At 44.2% G+C, this 23,173-nt stretch overlaps 1 protein-coding gene across 1 annotated transcript; it reads right to left on the bottom strand.

The window, feature by feature from the left end:
* Positions 1-4,722: 4,722 nt before the first annotated feature.
* LOC133274641 (inverted formin-2-like) lies at positions 4,723-22,733 on the bottom strand. The gene is made up of 14 exons (XM_061464142.1): positions 22,592-22,733; positions 21,110-21,212; positions 20,939-21,024; positions 20,343-20,443; positions 18,969-19,039; positions 18,751-18,858; positions 17,713-17,783; positions 16,982-17,102; positions 16,258-16,422; positions 15,445-15,547; positions 13,676-13,834; positions 11,894-12,664; positions 10,369-10,428; positions 4,723-6,970 (listed from the first exon to the last, which is right to left on the bottom strand). The coding sequence occupies exons 2-13, from the start codon at positions 21,188-21,190 to the stop codon at positions 10,370-10,372; spliced, it is 1,896 nt and encodes a 631-aa protein (XP_061320126.1). The 5' UTR covers positions 21,191-21,212; positions 22,592-22,733; the 3' UTR covers positions 4,723-6,970; position 10,369.
* Between the last annotated feature and the right edge of the window lie 440 nt (positions 22,734-23,173).

Raw genomic sequence — 23,173 nt, 5'->3', positions numbered from 1 at the left:
AAATCACCTCTGGTAAATATACACATATATACACACACACACCTCAGTTCAACCAGACAAGGACTACCATACTGCAGAAAGCTCCAAAAGCTCAGTAATTGGCAGGCACCACTTTTGGCAGGGCAGAGAAGGGAGATGATTGACTCAATGCACCAGCCCAATTCTGATGATCCAGTTGAAATCAATTAACTTGCAATTAACTATGAAGCTGTTTTCAGTGCTTTGCTACTCTACCTTTTGGGTTAGTGGGAAAGCTGCTGATGTTTGAGGACTGTTACAATACAGGCTTTCCTTTCCATCTGCTTACTGACATGCTGAAAAATAGGCATATTTTTCATTAGCCTGAAAAGATAAGTATGTTGATGGCATAGGGTTTAGATTTTTAAGTCAGATCTAAAAAACATCTTACCTCTGTGTCTTGGGCCACGTAAACACTCTTATTATTTTTGTTTCTGTTGTTGCCAATGGGCTGATGTGGGGCTATGTTATTTTGCAAAACTTGATTTTCTTTGTAGCTGGAAGTTCATTTATTGGTCATTTATTATGCTGGAAACAGGGATCTCAGTGAATGCTTCCGAAAACCTGGTTATTTCCCCTTGTGTGCTATTCCCAAAGGGTTTCTTTGAAGTGGGGAGGAGTAGTTTTTTAAAACTTATGCCCCATACACTTCCATGGTAACCATCAAAAGTGTAAGTATAAAGTCAGTATCTGCAATGCAAGAAGTCTTTGAGGGTAAGAAGGTATACTGCTTACCAGATGGATGGAAGTGAGCTACAGGATATATAACCCAATTATGGAGAGCATTAGTCACTTGGTTATGCAGGTATATGGTCCCTAACTGGTAATGGTCTCTAATTAAAACAAAGCTACCGGTCATTGCTTCCCAGTGCTATGGTTGCCCTTGCCATGGTTTGGATTTATAGATCTGCTTGCATTTCAGAAGCTCCCAGTGCGATATTCTTCACTGTTGACTTTTCAACAGGTGTAACCTGTTTTGATGTTTATGATTCTTACAGGAGTAAAAAGTAGAAGAAATTAGAGATCTTAATGCTTTCTTGCACAAGCAATCTTGTTGCTATAAGAGTCATCTTCTTCATTTCAGATGCATTCCTAGAGGTTTCTAATGGTTTTCTGCATTCTGGATTCACAGAAGTCTTAGGGGAACCACAGTTCTTTGAAAGTTACCCTCTTCCTTTTGTTTTGAGGCTAACATGGCTGCAAACATGTGTTATCAGAAAAGAGAAAATTATAAGGTTTTTTTTTTTTTCTTATTACTAACAGTATTTCTTTTGTGGTGTTTTTCATCAACAGTTGTTCAAGTATTTTAAAGGATATAATTGCCCCCATTTTATAGATGTGGAAGCTAAGGTACAGAGAAATGGCTTCCACAGTCACTTAGGAAGCCAGCAGCATAAAATGAGTGATCCAGTAGCCCAAGTCCCCAGCATATCATTTCAATGCTGTTTAGTCTTTGCAACCTAGCAAGTTACCCACCTCTCCCTTATTAAGATCCAGCTACTGCCTCCATTTTCTTACATCAAAAAGCTGGAAACACTTTCCACTCTTTAACTGCCTCCGCTGCTGGTTGGAGCATGTCTGTGAAGTCTATGCACTTAATGCCTCTGGGCTCGGTGCTAGCAATAGAGTTAATGAAAAAGCCCTCTATGGGAACTGGCTGCAGCTTTTGGCAGCTGGTGGGAAGGCAGGAGCCTTGGGATCTGCTGCAGACGGAGCCTGGACCAACAGCAGCTGCAGGCTGCAGACACTAGGGGAGACTGCTGCTAAGACCTGGTCTTTGTGCGCTGCAGCAAAGTGGTGAGGCAGCTCAATCAAGGAACCATATGAAGGTGTATGTAGAGCATGGAAGTGTGATGTGAAAGGTGAGAGGCTGGGAGAACATGCATATTAGCACCAAGGGCTTTGTAGAGAGTAGGAATGAACTCTTCAAAATTGAATGTCAACAGTTACTTTAATTGGGGCTTGTATAGTTAGCTGAAGGGATTAGTGACAGGATATAATAGGTGTAATCTTTGGATTAAAGCTATTTGGATTTGCTAGGTTTGAGACACGTCATGATTTGAAAGAGATTATTACCATGTTGCTGTCATTTGATATACATGCAGTTATGCTATGGTCTGCACCTAGGCCTCTGCAGGCAGCCAGCAGCACGTGTCATAGAATGTGCCTTGCAGAGGTCAAGCCTCCCCTCTGTCTTCTAGACCCCTACAAGCAAAGTGGAGCAGCTGAAAATACCTGGAGGGATAAGAACCCTTCTGTCCTTCTGTTTTTCCTGAGGTCATGTCAATTAAGGAGGTATTTTAGAAAAACAAGCTATTTGTTTGTGATTCAGGATGGGTTAGTAGACTGTTACTGTAGTAAATGTAGTCAATGCTCCTGGGGCATATTCTTCTGAGTGTATGATGCTGGTTCACCAAAGAGGATTAACATATAGACCTGAAAGGGTTTCTGGACTCTTGCTACTATCTTTTCTAAACTACACTGCTTGTCTTGTATCTAGCTCTTGCCAAACAGAGAATCAAAGAAATGTTGGTTGGGAGGCACCGTGAAAATGGTCTTGCCCAAGCTCCCCTTCAGGGGACTATCGCCACCACAACAGATCAGATCAGCTATGGTTTTGTCTACTTGGGCTGTGAAAACCTTGAAGAAGGGAGATAATAAAACACGGCAAAGAGTGCAAAAAAGATCTGTTGCTGTCAAAGGATCACTCCTGGAAATTGTGTGCTATTGGGGGTTTCATTTAGATTACAGAAGAGTTGTCAGTTTTGAAGGATCACAGCAGCAGACATTGTAAGATGTTACCTTTTTTACCTGTGCTGCCTATTTTTCTTTGCACAAACACTCTCTCTAGTAGTTCTGACTTTCTCCATCTATTCTAATGGATTTGGTAATTAATTGTCACTAATTCATGACTAAACTCATTGCAGATTATGTTGTACGAAGCTGCGGAAGTGCTAAAAGACACATAGGGTTCTGCATGCCCAGAGCAGAGCAAACTAACCGTAACCATCATGTAGATGGTGCCAGCAAAGACTGCTGATCCTAGAAAAAATCTACTTGGACAGGCTGAGAGTCTATCTAAACTGATTTGATAAGAGCTGACTATCACAGACTGATTCTTGTCTTCTGACTTTGAGTAATGTAAACTGAGTCTGCTTAAACTCTCCATGGCAGAGGAGCAGACCTCCTGCTAATTCTTATTGACATCTGTCTCTGTGTGAGTTGTCACGCACTGTTCTGGCAAGAGCTGTTCATGCTGCAGCAAAGAGACGGCTGGAGAGTCCCTAACATGAATTAAGTACTAGCACAGAATGGATGGAGGAGTGACTTATGCTTACAGTGTTGAATATGCTGATTAACTTGCAGTGATTAAATTCTCCACTAGTATATAAGGTCTGCTACCTGCTCTACACTAAGGAGCTGGAAACCTTCCTCTACTGTGGACCTTATTTCCATTGCAGATCCTGAAAGCAATGCTGTTAGTCTGCAAGATTGTTACTGTGTAGTAACTGCAACCACTTAGAGAGGTCCTGTCATTACCACCGTCCCATTTTTAACTCTCTTTATTTGCTTTTCTAGATATGGCAAAGCTGTCTTTCATATCCCATCTACAGCCTGATTATGAGGTGACCAAACAAAATGTGGTTTGTGATGGCTCATGACTGTATTTGCTTTCAGATACATTAGGTGAACATAACTAACATGTTCACCCATATTTCATGGCTGTGACTATTACCACATAGATAGAATAAGACTGGTACAGTGCTGACTTTTATTGGCAAGCTTGTATGTTGTCCTCGGTTGACCACTGTGTACAAAAAACTAGAAACGTGAAACTGTAGATCCAGGCTTCATGTTTGGACAGAATGAAAACTGGTTAATTTTGCTGAAATGGGCTTGTGCATTTTTATTTCATCTCTCTTTCTAAGCAGAAGGCATTTCTCAGCCCCCTCCGTGAAATACATTCTCTACTGAATGTAGGAGAAGATCAAACGATATGCCCGAACTTAAAGATATTGGCATACCTTTGGACACAGATTTCAGCTCTGCTTTAAGTACAGTGCAACACTGGTGATATCCATGTACTAGGTATAGCTCCATTTATACATCACTTTTTCTTTGAGAGAAAACAATGGGTAATTATTACTAAGCATACAGGACAATTATACGCTTAGGTGCCTTATAAACTATGTGGAAAATATAGGACTTTGGTGGACAAATTCTGGTGAATCATAGGTCTTCCTCATTCCCACAGGAGAAGGGGAACTTATCAAATACTTATTTTATTCTAAACTTTGATGGGGTTTCAGTATTGAAATAAAAAAAAAAACTATAATCCCCACAACAAAACAGAAAATAAAAACAAAACTCCCAGAAAACTAACCCTAAAAATCCATCTCATTAACACATGTGAATTCTGATGTGAAATACTTGGAACAGACTTATACTGATACCTTTCATAGCTTCATTTTATCATATAACCAATGCTTAGTTAAGGAATACACAGTTATTTGGCAGCTAGAAACTTGTGGCATTCACAGCCTGGTTTACATACTGGACTCCATGTGCAGTTGCTGTAATATACCAGAAAAAAATCTTTTCTGAGGTCCAGACTCATTGTTGACTTAAATGACCACAGACCTGTTCAAGTAGCTGCAAGTAACATTTTTACCTGCAGTTAATTTAGCCTTGCAAACACTGAAAAATCTTCAGGATTGTGAACTTTATTTTAGGGTAAAAATGGAGCAAAACTGCACATCCCAGTTGAACATCTTTCTTTGACCTGCTTTGGTTCTGTCCCTCTGTTTTTCATAGTCACTGTAATGGAAGCAGAGCTGCTCTGGAGTAATAAATTATAAATGCTGTGCTTCAGCCTGCATATTGGGATATGATTGGGATATGATAATTTAACATAGTTTTCACAGATGACTATGAAACAAATAACTGGCAGTGGCTCAAAATAACCCATTTTTTCATAAACTCTTGAGGGCAGTGGAAAGATAATGCCAAGCATCCTCTCTTTGATGGCCAAGGTAAGAACACAGCAACAAAATTTCTGGCTGTGTGGAAAGAGCTGCTCTCTCTAGGTAGAAATGGGGGATAGCTGAAAGGCCCAGACAGAGAAGTGGACACCTGCTGAAGCAAGCAGTCTGCAGAGCATTAGCAGGTAAGGTTCCCTAGGTAACACCCAGAAAGCCTGTTTGTTCCCGAGTCTTGAATCTCCAATGATGTTCCTATTGACAGAACAGTAGGGTAGGGAGGAGGAGGCTGGCGAGCCTGGGCTAGCAGAAACACAGAGATTGCAAAGTTGCTGGGAAAATGTGTTTAATAATCAGATTTTTGAAGCCTGGGGTCTAATCTGAAAGCAGAGAAGCCAGACTAAAGAGCAAAAGGATGATGCTTGGGTGATGTGCTCTGAGACAGGAAAAGAGAAAAAAAGAAATGGGAAAACCTGTAAATGTGATAGAGCCAGTCCTGCAAGTCAAGCCTGGGGTGGGTTACATGATTATCCAGGAAACGGTGGGGCTCTGCCTGCTTCTGCCAGCCGGGAATGGAATTTCAGTTGACAAAGGGCTGTGCCGCTCTGTGGGGTCTTCTGAACTGAAGCTGCCCATGTGTCTACTCTCAACGCATCTCTGTTTTTGTTTACCGATTCTCAATATGCTAATGCCAATGCTTTGGTTAAAATAATCCAGTGATTTAATTCTTGATTTAACTTCCAACTTAGTCCAGAAAAGTTTTTACAAAAATAAGTCCTGTTAAGCAAAGCAAAATAAGCTTTAGCCTGAACATTAGTCTAGCCACAGTGAGTTACCATATAAAGGCATAGTTCTTAGATGTATCCGGCTCTTCCACTTTGATTCATGTTTCAACACAGTATCACACTATAGATTCAACAAACACAGATAATTTTAAATTGACAGCTATGTACAAAACTATGATACAATGTTATTACAAAACTTAAGAAATAATCTCTGAATTTTGAAAACACAATACTGCACATTCCCAGCTTTAAAGCAAAAGTAACATGAATCTACACATTCTGCAGCTTGGACATGAAGAATATTGAGTGCAAGCAGCTGACTACAGAATTCAAACCCAGAGATCTACCAAAGGATGAGCTGAAATGTGTCTGATAAAGCACTCTGGAAAACCTCTGTTGCTTTAGTAAGAGGAACTGGGGCCCTGGATCTCTGAAAGTTCATGGATGCATCTGCGTGTGTAAGAAGACTGCAAGACTACTGACGTGCTTCAACTTGCACATAAGCATCATGTAGAACCAGACACTCTTTATATGGCCATATGCTTACTAAAATACATACCTTTTTTTTTTTTTTTTTTTTAATTTTTTTTTTTCTCCTGTAACCAATTTCCCTGGGTTTAAATGATTGAGAGTGAAAATACTTTTCTCTGATCTGGGTCTTGGATCTGGTCCTATATAAAATTGTCAGTGGGCGATGAGAAGAGGGAGTTAACATGCTTCCCCCTGTGATGGCACAGACACTGCTTAATTTATACCCTACTTTGGTTGAGGCACTGCTATTTTTAAGATTCCTCTGAGAGCTAAACACTGAGGTCCTTTCTTGGGCCATACTTGGCTGTCGTTTCAAGTGGAGTTTGGCCTAAGAGCAGGTTGAAAGATCTGGTTTCCAGGGCAGCAGATGACAGCTCTGACCCTTTCATGTCACCATGCACAGAACTGGCCCCCCAGCCCTGTGAGTGCCCAGCATGAGAGATGAGGCGAGGGGTCCAAAGTCTCCAGGGAGGCTCTCTGCGTCTTGGGGAGGGAGCAAAAGGCTGCACGAAGAGAAGCAGTGAGTCCTATTGGGCAGAGGTGACAACAGTGGCATTTTGGCGATGCAGAACCTGGCTTCTGAAAAGCTGGCAGCGCTCTTAGGACACGTGAGTGGTTCACTAGGTCCCTGTTATTTCTTCTGCCTTGTTGTGACACCTGCAGGAGGAGGGGAAAATGCAAACTGTTTGTAACTATAAGACAAAAGCAGTATGGTTTTGCATGTGCATGTATCTAATGGTCAGCGTGCTATTAGGGAAATCAGACTCAGGTTCCCCCAATAACCTAAACCCAGGTAGAGCTAAATGTTTATGTTCTAATAAAAGCTTCATGTTTCCAGAACTGATTCTGATGTTCAAGATTTTGGGCAACTCTGGTTTTAAGCTGGGTGCTAGTTCAGTCCAACAACATGAGTCTTGTGTTTTCCAAGCAGAACACTGGAATATGCTTCAAGGTATTAAATTGCTGAACTTACTAAACCTAGAGGATTTAGCAGGACTGTCAGAAGGATGGGGCTGCACACTGTCATTTTAAAAGCTTGTCTCACTCATAACCAAAACAAATACCATTTCTAATGGCAGACATGAAGGCAAAGGCCATACAGGAAGATGAGCATTAGCTTGGATGCATTACCATGGTCTATAAGAAAACTGCTCACAGACAATACTGAGTCCGCAGAAGCAGATGTGAAGCATCTGTTCTCTAGTATTAAAAGAAAACAATTTAAAAGAAAAAAAAGGAAAACCTGGACCCTCAAATCCTGATGTGTCTGTGGGAAGAGGCTGACGTCCTACTGTGCCATGTATTTGTCATAGCTGCTGACAGTATTGTGCTCCCCTCCTGCCCTCTGCCTGCATCGTTACCAGGCTGCGGTTTTCAAGCACTGGCCTATGCTCCCAGTTTGGTTTGTCCTTTTACTTCATAGGGAATAAGTCAAGTAGATTTGTGAGCAGGGAAACTGTCAAAGCCTGGTTGAGACTTGTGCTTTCAAGACTTTTGTTTCCCCTAACCTTCCTAAGTGACATAAAGATGGGAGGAAAGGAAAAAGGAGCTGCACAAACAGATGTGAACATTTGTCTGTAGCAATCCTCTGGGGTTTAAGTCAAGGGAATTCAAAGAGCACCTCCCCTGAGTTCAGGCATTTGTGCAGTCCCTTCTGGGTTTGACTGTCAGCTTTTGTTAAACGGTCCTTCAAGCTTTTTCAGATTTGGTAGGAAATGAGTTCAGATGTTAACAGGGCGCACACAGAGTGTGACACCGGTGCCTTGATACCACAGAAAAACCAGCTAAACCATTTCTTTCATGAATACGGAGATAATGTGGGATACCACTCTTTGGGTGTAAAAGCTGACATTTGAAGAATATTAATATCAATACAGAAATTGCTACATAACATGATACAGTCAAGGTGAGGCAAGAGCTCTGTACCTGATTTTAACAGTGTTTTACTGCTCTGAAATTTTATTTTACAGGCCCTTACTCTGCTGCTGTTACAGAAGCTCTAAAAACTGGTAAGGGGATTGCGTCTTAATCCTTGCAGCTGGATCTGCGCAAGAAGAAAGAAGATTCCTACGACTTCACTGAGACCCATCAACTTCCACATCCAGCAAATCCACCAGAGAGAAATACCCTGTACGAAAAGAGAACTGGTGCTGTGACCTGACCAGACCATGTGTGTTTGGGACAGAAAAGAAAATAAAAAAACAAATCACGTAGAACATCCTAGAAAAAATATTGACGGCAGCACTCTAGGCTTGCTAAGTCTGTCGTATCAAGAGGGACAGACTTGAGCTGCATCTGAGTAAGGAAGCTGGAGATTTAAGAGAAGCAAACAGGTTTTTGTTTCGGCTAACCTTTCCAAGTGACATAAGGATGGGAGGAGAGGAACAAGGGAATTGCAGGTTTCAAGGTGCAGCTCGTCACTGCCCTCTGGGCACCAAAGCACTGGTGGGTGCTGCTGATGCAATGCAGCTGTGCCAGGCACTGCATTTTGAGGATGTGCTGGAACTCCTGCCTGTATCAGTCACTTTATAAACATAGTTTGTCCATGCATTCCTCTGTGTTGCTTTCCTATGTCTGCTAAGGAGAATGCAGAGCTGTCTATGTCTGTTTTTTTTTTTTCAACTGGGACTGTTTTTAGGCCTGCATGTTGGAATCCCTGTGCTTAAAAATACATAATGTGAATTATGCTTAACTCCCAGTTTCAGCTGCCCTCCCTGGGCATGGCTCCTGACATACTTCTTCCTTATGCTTCACTGCTACGATTTTCTGCTCTTGCAGTAAATCTTCCATAGGACTTTTAAACCAACAGAGCTACTTCCCTTTTCCACTTGATATAATCCTGCAGCACATCACAGAAAGGGCCAAGAGGAGGGCAGGAGTAGTCAGGACTGTAACTACCTAATTAGTATCTCATTTTCTCTTGTTAGAAATGATGCTCCAGGTGAAGGAACAAAAGCAACCCTGTGTGGAAATCCTGCAGACATTCCTCAGTTCTGCCACTCCAGGAGCTGGAGCAGATGGGCTGTGTGGGAACAGGGCTCCCAGCTGGGCCCCCAGCCCCAGGCACTGGGGGAACTGAAGAATAAATACATTCCTTTCAGGAAATGAGACAGAGGGAGGTTTGATGTTATTGATTCAGCTCATAAGAGATGCTCATCAGCATGGAAAGGACAATGCATAACTATGCAATTTCAGTACAGCGGGTATTTTGAATGTTTATTTTTCTTGCTTTTCTTTCCACTTGCTGTAAAAACAGGCAAAGTTTTGCAAATGAAAATCTCATTCTGAAACTCCTCAAGTTTTCTTTTGAGAGGCAATTATATGTTGCCAGCATCAGTGAAGGATGCAGCAAACTTGGTACACTGTTTCACTAGAAATTTGGTTACCTGTATTATTTTTTTTGGTAACAAAAGCCAAATGACTTACCCCCACCCCCATCCCAGAAAGCTGCATGAATGCACCTAAGAAGCATGCACAGTCTGTTTGCTCCAATGGACTAGTCTGTGTGCAACTCTAGAACTGAATTTAGCTTTTAGTGGGAGTTCGTGTCTTACCCCAACTAGTACTTCTCCCAGGGTTCAGTGTTCTACTCCCTTTTCCAGGTACCTATATTTAAACAGTGCTATAGGAAGTGATCACCTGCAAGCAAACCAAACACTGTACTTTGCAAGGAGTAGGTACTGAAATTGCATTTTTACAGTTTATGAGAAAATAATGGGATCAAAGCAAAGACTCTTTATCACATGAAGCTGGATTCACTTGGTTAGAATAATGACTTTTAATTATCTGCAGGGAAAGGTGGTTTGGTCGCTGCTGACACAGAGGACAGACATGTGGGCTGCGACCCTGTGTCAAGGGGAGATCAGCACTGACTCCACTCAACGCAAGATCAACACCCTGGAGAGGAAAAATCAGAGTAACAAATTTATTTTACATGTATTTGTGATTAGACACAAGGACAAAAAAGCTTAGCTGATATGCTGAATACTGATTAGGTCTGTAAAGTCCCAATGCTGTGGTTAGTTCACGTAAAAACACCTTTGCGAGTTACATACCTCATTGTACCACACAATCTTTTTTTGTTTTATTATCTCCAGTATCAGTCTCAACCTCTGCTTTTAAACAAAAGAGAGACACTAAATACATCTGATCATGGCAAGGCAAATATAACAACAGGGAACTTTTTATGATGAAAACATTGTCTAGTAGCAGACAGTTTCCTAAGATGCCATACCTGGATGCCCAGGGAATCCTGTGGCTTTTGGGGGAGTCAGTTCCTTAAGCCAGAAATACTCATTTCAGACGTCAGGAAAGCATCACCACGTGGTTCCATGCTGGGAGCGTGGGCTGCTCCCATTGCTGCAGCTCCTGCTGCCTTGTGGGAAGCAAGTTTGGGAACCACTGCTCCACAGAAACCACTTCTGGTTTGTGAAAGTGGCAAGTTTAGAAATGTAAAAAACTATAGCTCCAGGGCATACTGGCAGTATAAGTTAAGTCCCTCAGTGGTAGACACTCATGTTTCTGAGCAGTGGGTATTCAAACCCCTCTTTCCTTTCTCCTTCACTTTCTTTGGAAGGAAAATCATTAAACATTGATAAAAAGACACTTTCACCACTTTTCTGCCCATTTGACCCCAGGATCTTGCAGAAAACAGGCTTTGGACAGTATATTAGTATACTGTGTCTTTCTAAAGGCTGACAGACCCATGTGTCCTCACTGTGAGACACCTCTATTTTAGGATTCAAGTACCCACCCAAGGGTGGCTTCAGTTCAGTAGACTTTGAGGGACTTGGATGCACCTCCCAGGTTTGGGACCAGCAGTGGACATCTCCCATGAGGCAGAGACCTGGGTGGCTCCATGCCTCCCGTGGCTGAGCTCTCTCCCAGTACCAGTGGGGCAACCCAGTGTGAAGGATTGATTTGGCTGACCAAAGCCAATCCTTCACAGAAGCATTAGCAAGATCACCTTTTCTAACTGCTGACTTTCCCCCCTCTTCCTATAGTGATGATTTGAGGGCCTGAAGTTCAGGCCTCACCTAAGTCCCCCTGTGGCAGGCTATCAAGTGACTGCAGGCAAAATGTTGTTGCAAGGAGGCTTTAGGAGAGTTAAAAACAACCAACCCCAGGTCAGCACTGATGTTGCTGCATTTATGTGTTTGTAAGTAGTTGGGAGGAGGTGATGGCTGATTAAGTACGCAGTATTAACTGCTCCTAATCACTGCTCTGGAGTCTAATGGGGCTCTTGTTTGCACATAACTGTGCCTTGTAGCTGTCTTTAGCACACTTGACAGATGTGCTTATTGCCATCTTTACTGCTTATGTGTAATGGGCTTTTTAATTATTGATTCATCATTACCCTTTTATAAACTACTTGTAAATGTCAAGAGAATGAACTATGCCTATGTTTTTCTTTTTCAGTCTCTTTCAGGTTTAAAAAAAATAACAGCTCCATGAAACAGTGTGGCTCTAGGGGCAGGGGGCACTGGACCTTGAAGTGGGGAGGAACAGATGTATACAAACATAAGAGGAAGCTTCCCCAGTTTAACTCGGTCCCCAAGCACTATATGTGAAAAAGGCTACCTGAGTAGCTTTTGCTGTGCCTCTTCTTCTTCCTCCTTTTCCCAGATGACCTCTGCTTTTCCCTGTCGGTGTGAGTTTGCTCTGGAGGAAGTGTTGCTGAACAAGAAGAGTCAGTGGCTGGCTCCTCCGAGAAGGACTTCTCTTGAGAGGTGTCCAACAGTGAGTTTGCACCAGGGTCTTCATTTTCTTTCACCATCTCTTTTGACTCTGCTTGATGAGACCCACAGAGAGCAGACTGAGCACTGCCAGGGTCAACCCCGCTCTTGCTCAGCTGGGTTTCTGGCTCCTGCGCCAGCCCATAGCGCTCCAGGCCATCAGCTGGGCATTCCTTGTCCTGGACTTCTGAGATGGCCCCGCTGGTCCATCTGTGTTGGTCTCTCAGAGCAGTGGCGGAACTACTGCTCACAAACGTTATCCCTGTACCCATGTTAGCAGTAGAGAAGGCAATGGAGCCGCCCTTTGTGCTTGGCTGGAGGCTTACCCAGCTGTCTGTCTGCTTCATCCCAGTGCTTGGCATGGGCTGACGGGCCCCATCAGCTTCTACCAAGCTTACTGAGGGGCTTTCCATGGGGGTCTCTGGTGGCAAATCTCCTCCAGCATTGTGTTTAGACAATGCCTGGTTTGAAGCTGAAGCATCTGTAACATCTCCACCCACCTCCGTCAAAGCAGTGTTTGATGGGGAAGTGCTTTCTGAGGGATGACCATGGTTGTTTTCCTTGGTCTTATCATCCATCTCCTTTCCTGCTGCTTGTGGATCCTTAATGCTGTTTCCTTTGAACAAGAAACATGCAATTAGCCACAGATGCAAAGTTGCATCTGGGATCAATCAATGTGTTTCTGCCACTGAGAATGCTTACTATGAGCTAGCAGCTGCCTGGGGAGGGTGCACTGACCCTAAAGAAGCTGTGCAAAGGCAGCACCATTTTATCCTCCTTATATCCATGTGGCCACCCCAGCTGGAATCCAAGGCTCCAGCTCAGCAAAGCCTCTGCTCTGTTTTCAGCAGGTATTTCTGTGTCTTTGCTGCCAACCAGCTGATTTCCATGGAAGCCCCTGGACTCAACAAGGGTGCCTGAAAGCCTATGGCAGGAAGAGGGAACCCACCTGCGAGGTCCAGAACCAGGTGGGATTGCTGGCTTGGCTGCATGAGCACTTCAAAACTGCCCATCAGCCAGCCTAATCCTGCCCTTTCAGAGCAGGTTTAGGAGAGCCACAGTGCACAACTCAGGTTCTATGGCAGGCCAATGTCCTTAGACTTACCTAACGCACACTGACAAGGTCAAAAGACCAAACAAAAGCTAAACCCAAGGGCTGTTTCCTAATAAGCACATAAGGACTTAGGTCTTTCTGTAATTAAGAGTTTTTGAATCTGTTTTTTTAAGGGGTTCTTTGGGCTTCCAAACAGACTAAGACAGGGTGCAGCAAGCTCCAAGGCAGTGACAAGCTGTGCTACTGAGACTTGATAGCACAGAAGGGACTTGTGTGGGGATGACACCAGTGCCCCATCAGAACGGTTGTGTGGCTGACCTGCAGGCCATGCCTCTCAGAGGGTTTATCAGCATGGGTGCAAGGCCATACTGCTCTAAATTGCTGCTAATTCTGGGACAGACCTGGCTGGCAACAGTTCAGGGCTCTGCTCTTCCCCACAACACTGCCTGCAAAGCCTCCTTAAATAAAATGCCCCAAATACAAACATAAAGGCTTCTTGCTTATGTGCTTGGCTCAGGCTCAGAGGCAAATGGGAATGAACAGCTGCAGGTACAGTAGCATCTGTGTTCTTACCAGACTGGCTCTCCTCCGGGCCCTCTGCAGGCAAGGTTTTAGGAATTGCATCCAACTCGTGTCTGTTCTTTGTCTTTCTCAGCGTGAACCCTTTCCTTATGTCAGCTAGCAGCGCATCGATGACACACATCTCCTCCTGCTTCACCACCCCCTTCTTAACTGGGAGAGAGACAGATTGGGGTGTTAAATCTGCACATGAGGTGGGGCAGAAGGAGACTGCAGTGATGCTATTGCTTGGGGTTGGTACTGCTGTGCTGGAACAAGCAACCACTGGGCAAAACCAAGGCACCAATGCCAGGCCTGGCAGCAGCCCATGCTCCTTGCCCCCGCAGCAGTGTGTCCATTCTGAAGTCAAAAGGTATACCCCAAACTCTGGGTGCTACAAGCTGGCACCAGCTCTGCCCAGGCTTGTGCCTGGTTGTACCATGACATTGAAAAACCTCCTGTTTGCTATCCATGTTGGTGGCAGCCTTTTTTTTTTTGGAGGGAAAATAATACAGACTTTTCTTTCAGCTGCTTTCAAATGTACTTTTCAGTTGTGCCTTTTATTTTTGCACAGAGAAATACAGATTGAAGTTACCTGCAGGATTTCTGGGCTGATGCCAACCTCATGAAGTTTAACCAAGCCAAGTGCAAGGTCCTACACCTGGGTTGGAGCAATCCCAGGCACAGCTACAGGTTGGGCAGACAAGAGATTCAGAGCAGCCCTGCGGAGAAGGGCTTGGGGGTGTTGGTTGATGAGAAAATGAACATGAGCCAGCTTCAGTGTGCGCTTGCAGCCCAGAAAGCCAACCGTATCCTGGGCTGCATCAAAAGGAGCGTGACCAGCAGGTCGAAGGAGGTGATCCTGCCCCTCTACTCTGCTCTTGTGAGACCTCACATGGAGTATTGTGTGCAGTTCTGGTGTCCTTAACATAAAGAGGACATGGAACTGTTGGAACAAGTCCAGAGAAGGGCCACGAGGATGATCAGGGAACTGGAGCACCTCCCATACGAAGACAGGCTGAGAAAGTTGGGGCTGTTCAGCCTGGAGAAGAGAAGGCTGCGTGGAGACCTCATAGCAGCCTTCCAGTATCTGAAGGGGGCCTATAGGGATGGACAATTCATTAGGGACTGTAGTGACAGGACAAGGGGTAATGGGTTAAAACTTAAACAGGGGAAGTTTAGATTGGAAGGAAGAAATTCTTTACTGTTAGGGTGATGAGGCACTGGAATGGGTTGCCCAAGGAAGTTGTGAATGCTCCACCCCTGGTGGTGTTCGAGGCCAGGCTGGACAGAGCCTTGGGTGATATGGTTTAGTGTGAGGTGTCCCTGCCCATGGCAGGGGGGTTGGAACTAGATGATCTTAAGGTCCTTTCCAACCCTAACTATTCTATGATTCTATGATTTTTGGGATATCAGTAGTCTGTGGTAAAGAGAGATTATTCAAGCGTATATAGGTATTTCGGAGGTTGGGGAAGTCAAATGTTTCTTGTGAGATCTGGAATTCAAAAGTTATGTTTAGAAACAGAAAAGTTAACTGAAATGTTTCAATTTGATTTTTTTTCTGCTATTCAGTCAGCAAACCTAAAATTAACTTCTCTGCCCAGCTACAACTGTGAAATATCAGTTCTCAGCTACGGCTGAAAGACATTAAGGCTAAAAGCTTTTAGTCATCAGCATGTGGAAACCCACAAAATAAATTACCACTGCCGGTCCATTAAAGCGGGGCCAGTAAAAAGCTCCTCTCAGCTCCATCTCTCTTTTTTGAAGTCCTTTCAGATACTCACTGACTTTTCCATTTTCTCCCTTCTGTCTTTTCCCTTCTTCCTCTTCCAGCTGTTTCTTTCTCTTCTCTGCTTTGGCAGCTTGCTCCTTTCTGTCCTTGTTCTCCTGCAGTGAGGTAACAAGGGCATGAGAAGAGTGGCAATGTCTGCTAGAGAAGCTGATGAAAAGAAAGATCCAGAGATTGTTGCAAGGGAGGATGAGAAATTCTGGCCTTATCCTGTGCAGTAAATAAAATGGGCATATGGAATAGGGGTTGTCTTGCCAAAAGCCAACACCACCGGGCTTGGCCAGGACTCAGCCACATCCCAGTGAGAGGTAACAGTGGTGAGCTGTCCAACACAGCTACCTACCAGTGTGCAGATCTTCCACCTGACCTTTAGCTGAGACAGAAGTGGAAGGTACTGAAGCCACAATTCCCTCCAAACTGCTGGCTTCTTTACTACACATCCCTTTTCTGAGTCTGTTTGCTCAGGTTGGAGTAAAGGGTTAAGTTTTATTAGCCCCTTCCTCTAAAACTTGACACTTGACTGGAGTCAAGTCACACTTGACTCCAAAGCACCTTTGTGACTCTGCAGCTAAAGTTGCACCAAAATCCCAAAACACCAGGGTCTGTGCCAGGCCAGGAGCACCAGCACTGCATGAGGATGCTGTGATCAGACACCTCTTCACTGGGTGACGTCATGTGAAGCACTGAAAGGAGGAGGCCATAAACAGCATCTTCCCCTCATTGGATCTGAGTACCTATCCCACCACTGTCAGAGAAGAGGCATGCACCAGTACTAGGGATGCTCAGCATTGTGTGTGCAGATGCCAACCTTCAGGACTCGGATGAAGAGGTCTCTGAAGGTCTTCATGGTGTTAAATATGTCCTCTAAGGACAACTTGCTTGGGTCTTCACAGAGATAATTTGCAAGTTCTTCTCTCTTCCTTTCAATGGTTTCAAATTCTTCTTCTAGCTTTCTGGAGGCATCAATGCTATCCTGAAATGCATTTAATATACACAGTAAAACACCATCCAGAGGACAAGGAGTGAAGTGCACTTAAAGGAAAAAGGATGTCAGTGTTAAGAGCTTGGAGTAGGCTGCAGCTTTTATCTGCATCAGAGCTTAAAATGTGGGGAGAAACTAAGAATTCCGGATGACATTTGCCCCTGCCAACCGTGCTGTGCCAATTTACAAGGGTGGCTTGGGCAAGACATGATAAGCTCAATGTAAAGCTTAATCTCAGCTGAAGGGCTTTATTATGTGATCCACATAGAGGGTGAACAACTTCACTCAACGAAGTCACTTCACATACCATGTGGAGAGAACAGTCGGGGCAGGTGCCTTAGGAAACGGCCTCACCAAAGGTATCTAGGTCTGGGGTGGAGCTGGCAATAGGACACTAATGGGTTGTGTGGCATTGTAGCCTATTTCCAAATCTGAGAGCATGTCTCCTAGCAATATTTTCCACCCTTCATGAGCTTACTCAGCTGCACATGTATTGCGGACTGCCTATGTGTGTGTAATGGGAGAGATACACCAGAGCTCCATTACTGACCTGGATAGGTTTCTCATACTGTTGTTTCACATCGTCGTTTGATGATAAGACTTTTCGCTGAAGCTCTAGCAACTTCTTTAAATTGGTACTGGACTCCATGCGTATAATATCAAGATTAATTCTGAAATCACACAGAACCCCCCCATTAGCTGATACTCCAGCATCTTGTGCTGACCAAAGAATGGACAGGTCTGAGCTGGCAGCTTGGTTGTCTCTCTGCTTCCCATCACTTCACTGAACTGAAGCCTGCGATCTGAACTACCATCTATACAGTCTGAGCTCACAGAAAACAGCTTCCCTCCAGCAGCACCTATGAAAAGGCTGCCAGGTCTACCTACAATTTTATGTAAATGTCAAAAATAGCCCACCTATTCAAAGGGCTGTTCTCCACCCCCAGAGCTTGGCATTAGCTCACTTTCCCTGGTTGAAGGCATTTCTGGGTAGCTGGCCTTCACAAGCTCCTGGTACCACAAAGACAGTACAGATATTGGAAGGGCCTGGGAGGCAGCAAATTAGCTCTGCAAATTTCAGCCCTAAGTGTTGCCAGCTGTGGTAGAACTAATCTATATTAAAGGGGTTTCAACATTTGTCAACCAAATCTTTCGGTTAAAACTAAGTAAGATGCTGTTTCTTTAATGTGCTATACCAGCTGTGTGTGTCCTAATTTCTGGTACATTGTTGATATGTATGGGATTTATTTTTATTTTGAAGGAAGTGACACACAATTTTACCCTGCTGCTTTTGAAACATATTCAAGATCCTTTGGCAGTTCCAGTAGGTCCTTGTGGCAGTTTTCTACTTCCTGAAGTGGAAGAGAGAAAGAAGTGTTACTTGCTGTAGCAGGAGCTAAGAGAGGAAGCTGAGGAGAAAAGACACAGGCAGAAGTGCTTGGGAAGGAGGACTGTGCCAAGTCCTGCTGCTGCCCCTCCTCTGCAGTTTGCCAAGACACATTCAAAACAGTATGGCACATTCAGAGGGGAAAGGCATTACTCCTGGGCTATAAAACCATACAAGAAGGCTGAATGTTCAGAAATACTTATAGTTCAAAGCAAAGTTGACCTGCTGCTAAGTTCTTTTTCTCCTTATCCTGAAACAGCTACTCTTGACCATGGGAAGAGGCAGAACTGTGGTTTGATGCAGTTGGACACTTTCTACAGTTCCAGAAGGGTTTCAAAAGGGCTTGAATCTTATTTGCATAATTTACTTTCATGGCTGTGCTTGCTGAAGCTACTGCTGCCTAAAGCAGGGCCTGAACTTGCGTAACTGCAATGGAGGGACTTTGATGAATGAAGGTGGCAGAGCAGAGCATGGAGAAAAAAGTTAAAAACAGTGATTCAGAGAGCAAGAAAGCAGTTGGCGCTTAGAGAGGAACAATAAAAGCTTGAGCATAGTCACTTGGAGAGAGGAGCAGCTGTAGAAAGGCAGAAGGGCTGAATGGGTACAGACCAGCCAGGATAGCTTTGGTGGCCATGTGCTCTGTGGTTTGCAGCTGATGGCGTGCAGATTGCACAAATATGAAAAAGGAAGTTCCAGCCATTGAGGGGAAAGACGCTGGAGGAAAGCAGAACAAGTCTTAAAACAAGGAGCTTCCTGAACAGTGCCCACAGGCAGCCTCCACCAAGTAATTCCAACATTCCCAGCTTGTGACACTGCAGCTAGCCAGAGGGGATATGAATATGAGAGTGTGGCTTTAACTGAGAGTAGGAGAAATGGTTCATTCATGATAAGTCTCTCCCCCTTCCCTGTCACCCAGGACTTGGCATTTGTACCTCCAGAATGTGGTGCAGCAGCGTAATGCGGGTTTGGTTTGCTTTGGTTTCTGTTAGTTTGAGTAAAGTGCTGATTTTAAACCCGTCAGCATCACCTGTGTGACTTCCCTACAAGATAAAAACAAAGCAGATGTAACTTCTGTGTCCATTTAAATGATAACCTTAGAAGAGACCACCCACACATAATGGGGGCATAAGAAGACAAAATAAGTACTTACATAGTTCAGGAAGTTTCCAACTTTGAGAATCAGTTGACAAAAGAGCGGCAGGCGATGACTGTTCAGAAGATCTGAAAAACATAAAGGACTTTTAAACAAAAGCCTCTGTTACACCAGAATATTTCCTAAACCACACTGAAATAGAGGTTCTGAATTCCAAAATCTAAATTCAAATCTGATATTTCAGCTTTGAAGCCCAATGGCCCAACTTGCAGAGAAACTGATTCTAGATAGATTCAATTCCATGAGCTGTAAAAATTTTCAGGGACTTAAGTTTCTTTCTTTCTTTCCACCTGGTCTCTCAGTCCTAATGGAAAATAACCTGGAGTTGGAGGCCTCTCACTCACAGCCATCAACTTGCTGCCTTGTTTGGAAGTACCCTGATTTACTGTGGTGTAAGCAAGGGTAAATGGGCTGCAATTTTAATCTTGCAGATTCCATTCAGTTGTGCAGTGAAACCAGTTCTGACAGCCCTGTGATTACTGGCTGGCTGCTAAAACCAGACACGCTCACCTTGTTCTTGATCTTGCATGGTGGAGGTGATTATCAGGGCACGAAGGATACAGTCCTTGTCCTTATTCTTATGACAGGGTGCTGCAGTGGTGTGCTTTCTGAAGCACTTGGCTTTGAGGCAGGAACAGGTCTCAAAGGACAACTGAGCTCATGGGAAGACACTTTTAGGGGAAAGCTTCAATTCATTCCAGCAGGCAGCAGTGATGCCAGCTGGAGAAACCCCCAGCAGGCAGCTGGGGAAACTGGCTCTGTTGTGTTGACAGCACCCGATAGTGTCAAAACAGCATCCTGCTCTCAGCAGAGTGGGACCTGAGGTTTCTGGCATATGAAGCCAAAACCTATTGCATGATCTCTCCGTGTACACACAATAATTGAGCATCTGCAAATTATAGCCCCCAAAACCAAACTTTTCATTCTGATTCCATTTGTAGGCAGGGAAGAACTAAAGCATCACTACTTCCTGGGGAAAGTGCTTTCCTGGCAGCAAAGAAAATTGCCATGTGAAGGCCTTAATGTGACAAATAGTGATGGATGAATTAGCTGTAATGGGACCAGCTCTGCTGTCTGAATTCAGCTCCTCTGAAAGAGTTGATGAGCTTCCAATGCTTCACTGTTGAAAGTGTTTCAGAGGAATACATCTGCTGCAGCAAAAGAGGGCCGAGTGTTTGGAAAAATGATCTCTGGTCCTATTAAAGGCTTTGACCACCAGTGGAAATGCCTAAAGCTGTACCCCAGCGCACCAGTGAATGAACCACAGAGGAGTTTTTCTGGGAGCTGGGTAGCGTAGCTCCCCCTGGAGCTTTGGGAGGTTTAAAGCTTCTTGTCATGAATAAGACATAGAAATAAAGCCAGGTCATTTACCTTCACAGGCTCTCCGGATGGCTTCAGCTTTCGGCTGAATCATGTCCAGCACAACAATGGTCTCTTCACAGATCAGCATACATTCAATGCGCAGCTGGTAGCTAAGGAAAGAGATTGAATCAAAGCTTAAGGCTGATCTCAGCCAGCACAGCAGCCCTCCTCCCACATCACAGGTAAGACTGGCCACCCCATAACATCACTGTCAACCACATCCACATGACACCAGTGTTTGTGGCTTGTGAAGGGAGGCAAGGGGCTGCTTTTTGCCTTGGGAAACAGTGGGGATGTAGTTTCTGCTGTCACACTGTGATCAAAGAGAAGACTGATCACTGTGTGAGATATAGGTTCCTCCTTCTGGGCAAGTCTGACCCTGTGTCTGGGCCAGTTTCTGCTGCTTCAGAGGGAGAGGAGGTGCTGAAGCAACAACAGCCCTTCATCTAAGGGCAATGAGGAAAGGGATGGCTCTAAGGTGGAAGGAGGAATCCACCAGCTATATCCATCAGTGTTGGTCTGTGAGTATCCTATAAAGAAACTTAAACTTCCCAGAGGTAAACCAAGAAAAAGATTAGGCTGAAGTTCATGAGCAACACCCTTACCTTGGAATCTGAAGGAGGAGAAGATAAAACTGATCTGCGTTCGCTAGTTTTGACTTCTCTTCTTTGAAGGCCTTCAGGTTTTCTGTCTAATGAGAGAAATAAAGAATCAAGACTTCACAACTGCAATGCATGTTCAGCCTTGGAACTAAGGTTACCATTTTTCCTCCTGACCTCATGCTTTTCAGGCAGAAGCTTCAGCAACTGCTTCAGAACCTCAACGTCAAACTTGGTCCGGTCCCCATTCTGGACCATGGCAGCCACCTCTTCGTTGGAGCTGTAGGGAGAAAGAGCAGAGTGATATGTCACCCAAAGACCCGTCTTCCACAGCTGCACACTACTAAGACACGTATCTGCTTAAGCTCCCTGCATTTTCCCTAGTGAGAGCCACAATAATCCACAAGCTAAGATGTCTCCCTATGATATGTCTCTGTGAACTTAGAACTGGGACCTGGATCCCTGCTATGCTCCAAATTTTGGTTCTGGCCCTGGTCAAATGACTCAAGGCTAGAGATCAATCCTGCAACTCAGATCTCTGTCTCTGGGGATTTGAATACCTTAAAAGAAATCTAATTCTTAACTTTTCCACTGCCCTTGTTTGAGGAGGGATTTGACCTCCAGGGGTGTCTCACAATCTATCACCATAAAAGTCTGTGCTACAATATCATCTGTAACTTGGTGTGCTGGTTTGGCTGGAGTAGTTATTTTCTTCATGGAGGCTAATATGAGGCCATGCTTTGGATTTGTTCTGGAAACAGTACTGATAACACAGGGATGTTTTTGTTACTGCTGAGAAGTGCTTACAGAGAGTCAAGGCCTTTTCTGCTCCTCACCCCACCAGCAAGGAGGCTGGAAGTGCACAAGGAGTTGGGAGGGGACACATCTGGGACAGGTGACCCCAAGTGACCAAAGGGATATTCCATACCATATGGTGCCATGCTCAGTTATACAAAGCTGGGGAAAGAAGAAGGAAGGGGGGACATCTGGAGTTATGTTTTGTCTTCCCAAATAGCCATTATGTGTGATGGAGCCCTGATGTCCTTCCTGGAGATGGCTGAACACCTGCCTGCTGATGGGAAGGGGTGAAGGAATTCCTTGTTTCACTTTGCTTGTGTGCGCAGCTTTTGCTTTATCTATTAAACTGGCTTTATCTCAACCTGTGAGTTTTCTCCCTTTTACTCTTCTGGTTCTCTCCCCCATGCCACAGAGAGGGCAGTGAGCAAGCGGCCGAACGGTGCTTAGTTGCTGGCTGGGGTTAAACCATCATATATGGAGATGTAACACCTTTGCAACATATGGGGATGTTGTATGTAAAAACATAATCAAAAATTAAGCCCCTAAATTTAGTATTTTAAAGACAGTGTAGGAGAAACTGGGAAATCTTTAGATGTTTCAGTAACACAGATCAGTATTGGCTTTTTAAAATAGATTTCATGAGGAACTTCCAGATACTATGCAAAACCCGTTCAAAACTTTGTCAACTGTCATAAAAAATTGCCATATCTTACCATTTAAATTGCTTCAAAAATATGTTCAAATTGAGACTTTTCTTGGAGTCCAAAAATGTGATCTTCATTAAAGAAAAAGAAGATATCTCATATTAGATGAGCTGTTTGTAGTGATCTTTATCCGAAAGAATGAGAGGGAGCTCCTCACCTCCTTTGGTTCTGCCTTCACTGGTGCAGCTGTTTTCTCTTTGGGGGTTGCTTGTGGAAAGCAGAAGAGCTGCTCTATGCTTGTGTAATTTGGCTCTATAGTTTCCTCACTGCTGCTGCTCACGGAAGCCCACATTGAGTGACCTTCTGAAAAGAGAAAAGGTGTTCAGACTGACTACAGGGACAGCCGAAAGCTCCTGGGTTCTGGGACAATGTGAGTTACTAGAAGGGACGTCTCTCAGAAGTTGAATCAAATAAGAAGAGATCTTATTCCTGGACAAATGCTAATTATTGAGGAGCGGTAAATCCCACAGGCAGGATTCAAAGGGCCCAAAGGGTAATTAAACCTGGTGCTTTACCCCAAGATATGCTGGTAAGGGGATGCAGCACTGGGCACACAAAGGCCATACAGCTCATATAGCCTCCCTACATGACTGCATTCTACTCCACAGAAGGCAAACTAGATCAGCATGAGAAAGACCTTGGCCCTTTCTTTTCTGGTCCCTGACTGATGTTATTTTTGCTTCCTTGCATGCTAGCTGAGGGACTGGCCACCACCTGGGTGTTTTCTGACTGTGTCCTT

This window comes from Pezoporus flaviventris, unplaced genomic scaffold (assembly GCF_033815535.1).
Source record: "Pezoporus flaviventris isolate CSIRO_AGI_PZ_B2104156 unplaced genomic scaffold, CSIRO_AGI_Pfla_v1 ptg000036l, whole genome shotgun sequence".
NCBI lineage: Eukaryota > Metazoa > Chordata > Aves > Psittaciformes > Psittacidae > Pezoporus > Pezoporus flaviventris.
This window is presented reverse-complemented; position numbering and strand designations above follow the sequence as displayed.